The 7744-nt window shown below is 33.9% G+C and overlaps 1 protein-coding gene across 1 annotated transcript in view; it reads left to right on the top strand.

The window, feature by feature from the left end:
• LOC107560074 (beta-2-syntrophin-like) overlaps positions 1-5519 on the top strand; it is a 20933-nt gene extending 15414 nt beyond the window's left edge. The window contains exons 4-6 of the mRNA XM_016244126.1: positions 429-459; positions 1641-1897; positions 4766-5519. Of these exons, the coding sequence (XP_016099612.1) occupies positions 429-459; positions 1641-1897; positions 4766-4858 (381 nt within the window). The 3' untranslated portion in view covers positions 4859-5519. The remainder of the gene's footprint in view (positions 1-428; positions 460-1640; positions 1898-4765) is intronic.
• Positions 5520-7744: the final 2225 nt, after the last annotated feature.

Raw genomic sequence — 7744 nt, forward strand, 5'->3', positions numbered from 1 at the left:
GTGATGGAGATTTACTACTAATCACAGAACCGGCTTTACTGACTAGATGCGCATGACAATCGCATGCGATTGAATTGTACAGCCCCATCACACTCACTCTCACACTCGCACTCGCACTCACTCTCACGCACTCACTCACACACACACACACACACACACACACACACACACACACACACACACACTCATTCACACACACACACTCACTCACTCACTACACACAGAGCTGATGCAAACTGATATAAACTGTTAAATTAAAACTTATGCGCAAAAAATGCCTTATGTGCAATTTAAAAGTTTTATACAACGTAGGTATTTTTTTTAGTGTTGGTTATTACATCTAAACATTAACAACAGAGCCTGAACTGTTAAATTCAATAGCTATTTATTTTAACCTTTTATCTTATCCGTTCATATCAAAATCTCAGGATACGATAATATCGCAATATGAAGTCCACGGTATGATATTTATTGCGATATTTAAAAAAAAAAAAAGACATGAAGAATTGGAAAAAATTAACATTTTGTAAATTTTAAAGTTAAATTATTCTATCTAATGCACTTTTAGAGTTCAAAATGAAGAGCTCCAATAATAACAACGACAGTAATAGCCATATATTGTAAAACAATTGCATTTGAATATGAATGAATATGAATATTTCATCTCGTCAATACAGTGGGGAAATAATACTTCTTTCCTAATTTCTACACTTGAAAGAGATATTTTGAATTTGGACTGCATTTAAAATGCTAGCTGCCAGCAATTCATGCAGCACTTTTAAGCTTTTATTTTGACGGAAACGACAGTATAGCTTTTATTTTGAAGGAAAACTCCAGCTTCAGTGAAAACAGACTTACAAAAACACGTCTCACTACAAATATAGTGAAATGCTGTAATCATCTGCTGCGAAAATAAAGCATAACTGGTGTCTGTTGCATTCCTAAACGCAAGCTAAACTCACATCACATGAAATAAACGAGTTGACTGCATTCATTCAGTGTGAACGAGTCGTTCTGAGATGCAGAAAACACCGGATCACGAGCTGATCGTCTGAACTATGGAAAGCCATATGGGTCATAATTCGCACGCTTTCCACCGCCGTATCGATATTAAAACGCCGTTTTCATAACGCCGCCAGGCGTTAAATAAGCGCCGTCAGGCGATAAGTTAACGGTAGACACCACCACGCGTTAAAATAACGCCACACGCCACTTAAGATGCAGATTTATTTGCTCATCTACATAAATTATGGTTTGTTAGGATAGAATAATATATAATGAAATTCAACTATTTGAAAATCTGGAAGCTGAGGGTGCAAAAATGCACATTACTAATCAAAATGTTATATATTTTTAGAAAAGTTTTGATATTTACAGTAGGAAATTTACAAAATATCTTCATGGAACATGATCTTTACTTACTATCCTAATGAATTTTGGGATAAAAGAAAAATTGATAATTTTGACCCATACAATGTATTGTTGGCTATTGCTACACATATACCCCAGCGACTTATGACTGCTTTAGTGCTCCGGGGGGAGGGAAAGCTGGACTTAAAAATGTCTTTTCTCCCTGTGTGGTGTGTAACAATAGATGGCTGGAGGAAATGTTGGAAATATTGAGGGCTTTCCTTCCTGAGTTCCAGCCAGCAAAGAAAACATAAAACCACATGAATTCACCTTCTGTTGGTTCACATCTGTCTGTCTGCGCTCCTCAGGCTGTGTGTTGAACAGACAAGACGTGCGGCTGATCCTGCACTATGACAGAGGGTTCACTGTGAAGCGGGAATCTGGTGAATCTGTGCTCTTTCACTTCCCCTATGAGCGGCTCAAGATGTCTGCAGACGATGGAGTCCAGAACCTCTACCTGGACTTTGGTGCTCCAGAGGGCGAGATGGTATGATATCTACCTGAGATGATGGGATGAAATGGACACACAATTCTGAATGAAAGTCTGTTGGTCCTGACATTTATAAAACTTTCACTCATTAAGGCCTCCATAATTCTGTTATTTTATTTATCTTTTTATAGCTTTTTTTGTCTGTGTAGTCTCTAAAAATGTATGTAATCTAGAGTGACTAGAAATGTTATGTAATCATTAGTCAAAATACTTAGGATCCCTGTATCCACCTTTTTTCTTACACTTTGACACTTTGTGCAAATTATGGGAGTAATTTTCGTTTACACTAGGGATGCACGATATAGGATTTTTGCCGATATTTTTCAACTATTTTTTGGCTGATACCGATATATTTCCTTCTGTTTGGAAACAACACTGTCTCTCCTGTGCAGAAATAAGCAAAATAATTTTCATTTTGGTTAGTTTTTAACATTAACTTATTTGTTAGAATTAAATAATAATGAAGGTTTTTTGACAGTACATTGAAGCTTTGAAAATAACTATAAATAAACTCTATATCAATTGCTGCATTTTTTTCCCTAAGAAAGATACAGTGTTAACCCTAACATTTTATTTTAAGACTTAACATTTGATTAGATGGTCTAAAGCAAAAGAGTTGAAAAAATTCTGAAAATCTTTTAGAGCTCATGATTTGTTTAAAAAATAAAACGTATTACATACTAATTAATAAATCAGTATATATAAAACTATTTAATTTACAAATGTCATGTTTGTGATTTATTTTTTCATGTAAGCTATAGCTTCTGACCTTTAAATCAAAATATACTCATTATTTTATGACATCAATTACTGCTTTATTTAACCAGAAACAGTCTAAATTTTATTTGTGTAGGCTATTTTACTTTTAATTTAATTAGAAGTAGGCCAACAGCGCCCTCTACAGATTAAAGCTCCTTACTGAGCAGGCGTTAGGACCCGGGGGAGTTACTCTATCACACACCAAACGCGTCACGTGCTTTCACAGATTAAATGCAGCAACCCAAAACAGTCAATCTAATCATCATTCAGACAAAACTTTGCTTCAAGAATGAGCCACACTGCTGACGTGATCTAATCGCTAGCACAGGTGAGTTAAAGTATTCCTCTTATCACAAGACATATCGGCATAATTTTTCATATCGGGCCGATGCCGATATTTACATTTAAAGTCATTTTCGGCCGATTCTGATATTAGTCCGATGATATCGTGCATCCCTAGTTTACACTGTAAATGCCCTAGTGAAAAATAAATATACTTAAATGTATTTGAAATACATTTATTTAATGCTAAGTATATTACAAATACTTTTTCATATTTATGTTCTTAATAAAAATACCCTGCAATTGTACTTTTAGTATACTGAACTGGCATACTTCAAGTCTGCTAAATTGGAACAACTAATATTGTACTTAATGCACTTTAATTGTGCAGAAGTAGTGCTGAAGTCCAATTAAAGACATACTTAGTATATTTAATTGTGCAAAAATTGAACTATTGCAAGTATACTTTAGGTACACTTTAAATATTTCGCATTTAAAGACCGATATTATTCAAAGATCATAAAATCCTCATGTGACATTAAAACACATTTTAGGCTTATTTTTAATAAATGGGCATTGTGCACAAATGCAATACTCCAAATAAAGTTTCATTAAAATTTTTATATCAGTAATGGTCCTTGCTCAGTTCGAAATTTTCGCATGTGTTTTTTCCGGGTTTTTTTCGTATTCGTCATCCTTTCTTATCAAAATACATGCTACGGATGCGAAAACGCAGAAAATCGAACCTGATCTGAAATTTTTTTATGACGGACGAAAGTTTCGGAGGCAGTGTGTAAACGTGATTGACACCACGTGAGGCCGTATTTATTTTTCAGCGTGCCAAAATTTCAGACTTGGTGTGCAATGGCCTTCAGTCTCGAGTTATCTGTCAGTAAATGTGTTAATAGATTTGAACTATACTTAGTATACTTAAATGTATTTTAAATATATTACTTTTTTACTAGGGCAATCAACAAAAGTTTTGCTCTGTGAACGCAATAATCAGCATTTAAAAAAAACTGGGTACAATAAGGTTACATAATTTTACTCACCCTTCAACCATTGATCATTAAAAGAAAATTTAAGTTTAAAAGCATTAAAAATTACTTTTAGCGCACCATGAATAACTCCTAAAGATCCTCCTTCTATCCACAGCAATATTACGGACGTGTTAAACATCATTATAGTAATATACTATAACTATTTCATAACAATTAAATTTTTACAGCATCCGTGTGAAAACAAGCCTGGAAAGAGACGTGAGGATTTGGGGAGAAAAAGAAAAGATTCCCAGTGCATTCCAGGGAATTATTCATGGTTTATAGCGTAAATGAAACTGGGAGATCAGATCACAAATGCACAGTATATGTTTGTTGTTTTTTTTTTTTCGTTTACTGACAGCGGAATACAAAGGAAACATGAAAATAATCAGGAGGAAAATAATGCAGCGGGCTGAAAAGAGCTATTATATACTGTTGTTATTAGAGATCGACCGATATATCGATTTGGTATCGGTTATAAAAAAAAAAATCAATATCAGCCGATCATTAGTTGTTCTATCTTGACACATTAATATACCAAACGTAACGTTATTCTCCTGACTTCTTAAAATAGAAAATGAATGAAAATGTATAGCCCATTTAGTCAAAATGGAGAACAAGGATGATTTGTAGCGCAATCTTTTTGAAATGATTTGTTGCAGTCTTTTTGAGTGGAACTTCCCCAAAATCGGAAGAGCCTCCCATCATTTAAAACACAGAAGGCTCGTTGGGAAAAAGGTAGATAGTTCTCATAATAATCAGTATTTTTCTGTCTCTCTTGCAGGTGTTTGAGCTTCACACGGGGCCGAAGCCTGTGGTCTTTGTGCTTCATTCGTTTCTCTCAGCCAAACTGTCTCGCTTGGGACTGCTCACATAGAATCAACAGCAAACGATGGAGGTTCATTTATTTCTTTGATTTATTGATGGCTAGTATTTTACTCAAGAAGTGTTTTCATAGTTTACTTCTCTTCTAGCCAACACATTTGTTGTGTGAGTGTGTGGCTTTCTAAAGCAGAAAACAATCCCAGTTTCCTCTGATCAGGAACACCAGATGTGCCTTCTCATCTAGAGCCAACAAGCTTTTACACTCATTTTCAGGCTTAAGGTAAAGCTTTGCAGAGGAACCAAAATGACCATATTACTCTTGTATTATCTGTGCTGTTTGTTTTTAACGTAACTCGCCTGTATTTATGTTTATATGTATCGCATGGCAAAGACTGTTACCTCTGTGTGTTATAATCTGAATGAATGTGTCATTTGAATGCAAATATGGAGAAAATTAAGCTTTAAATGCATTCCCTCACGACTGAAGTTAAAACTCTAGAAGGTGTTGAATAGGATTGATTCAGTTTAACTAATATTTTGAAAAAATATCAAATATAGGAATGTTTTATTAGTTTATCTGTTCTCTACACGTCATAAGAAAAACTTTTTCCACATTTATGACCAAACCTGCTCCAGGCCTTAATACCCTGCTGTAGTACATTAATGCTCGTTAGATGAGTGTTTAGTCCTTATTATAGGCTTCCCGCTGTCATCATAACCTGGAAATATCAGGGGATTCCAGGATTGGAAATGTGAAGGAATTTAATGAAACCTTTTTATTATTAAATAAATCATGGGGAAAAAGTCCTATTTCTATAGTCTATGTATATTTTGCTCTGAAGAACTTGGCTTTTTGTAAGTACAATCTTTATAAAATGGCTTTTAATAATCCTAATCCAGTTTTCAGACAAGACTGGAAAAGTCTTGAGATTTATTGGTCAAAACATGTGGGGACCATCACGTTTTCAGCACTGATATGTGGTTTGTCACGGTGTGTATGTTTTGTTTATCAATATAATATCAGTATAGCATCAGTATATATTCTTTATTAACATTTGATCTTTTTATGTAATGCAAACTGAGTTTTGATCACATGATCTCTTACATTAACCCATGACTTCGGTCACAGGTGCCGTAGTTTAGGAGTTTTTCAGTACTGAAGACATTCCCTCATAAGTATACTGCTTTAGGCAACATGCACAATGTTCTAGTAGAATAAGAATATGAACAATATGATAGTATATGGAGGTAATGACGTTTTTAAAATGAGTTGAGCAGTATTTCTTCATAACCGTTGCTCAAGCGTAACAGAAGCAATGTTTCTATAATATGTCTTTATTTTAACGTAAGGCTCACTCCACAAGTGAAATGCAAAAAACAAATGTATCTGCACAAGGACCACACGTACAACCTCTTTGATGCTTTAAGTGCCTTTAAACTTTTATAGTCTATTGTACATACTAATATCATGAATATTTCAAATCAGAGGAAAAAACATTTTTACTCATGTGGAAACCTTCCTCGTTTCTTCTGAAGTGTCCATTAAATGTTATGCTTTCGGCTGTATTTATTGATTATTCTTTGACTCTTGAGTTTGGTGATCAGTCATAGTTTTGGACATTATGTTCTGTCACATTATTTCCATTTATGTAATGACATCAGACCGCTTATTGAGGACCCACTGTATTGTGCATTGTCTTAACTGTGAAGCTGTGTCAGTGCTGTCAAGCGATTAATCGCATCCAAAATAAACGTTTTTGTTTAAGTAATACGTGCATGTACTGTGTATATTTGTAATGTGTATTTATAAATGCACACATGCATATTTCAGAAAAGTGTTGTTTATAGCTTAAATATATTTATAAATAAATATATACATGTAAATATTTTCAAAATATATACTGTATGTGTGTGTATTTATATATACATAATAAATATACACAGTACACGCATGTAAACAAAAAGTTTTATTTTGGATGCGATTAATCGTTTAACAGCGCTATTAAACACACTTGCCCAGGTTTACAGATTGCACAGGTGAGATGTTTGGAGCTGTGGTCAGCCTTCAGACCATGAATGTACTTTATAAACCCATAGATGCATGCCTCAGTTTCATTATTTGCTAATAGCTTGATTTTTCTTTATTTTAAAGAGAAAGAGTTTGAACCAAAGTTCACTTGTGGCAGCTTGCAGCACACAATCGAATGCAACAAAAAAATGCTTATTTGTTTGTACATGTATTATAACTCTCAAAGTCTTTATGTAAATGTCATATATAAATAAAAACATGTAAATTATTAAATCAGTGTTATGTAGTGTTATTATGGCACTAATGTGTTGAGCTTTTGTTTCCGGAGGACAGTAGCAACTTCTGTTTCTATGTTCACTCCTCTATCACATTATATCAACCTTCTTTAAAATTATTTTATTGTTCTCGTTATTTAACGAACACTTTGAGTATATTATAAACGGTTTTGGGGGTAACGCATTACAAGTAGCGCGAGTTACGTAATCCGATTACTTTTTTCAAGTAACTAGTAAAGTAACGCATTACTTTTTAATTTACAAGAGAATATCTGAGTTACTTTTTCAAATAAGTAACGCAAGTTACTTTTTTCCCCCAATGTATTGATTGACAGCTCTCCTGTCCCCATGTTGAGAGAAATCAGAAGATGTTACTGTAGTTCTAAAATAAATATGAATATGCATTAATTCATCTCACTCACAAAAAACAGATTCAGTATTCCTCAAAATGAATACAAATAATGCAACTCCGAATATGACGCAAACCTGCAATAATTAAATGTTAAACAACACAAATATCCTTTATGTATTTAATCCCATTCTATTAACCAATGTCTTTGCTTCTGACCTTTGATGATCCAGTTCAACCGTACTAATAAGCACAAATTACTCTAGACAAACATTTGTGTGTCTT

The sequence above is a fragment of the Sinocyclocheilus grahami genome, unplaced genomic scaffold, assembly GCF_001515645.1.
Source record: "Sinocyclocheilus grahami isolate Dianchi unplaced genomic scaffold, SAMN03320097.WGS_v1.1 scaffold709.1, whole genome shotgun sequence".
In the NCBI taxonomy this organism is placed as follows: domain Eukaryota; kingdom Metazoa; phylum Chordata; class Actinopteri; order Cypriniformes; family Cyprinidae; genus Sinocyclocheilus; species Sinocyclocheilus grahami.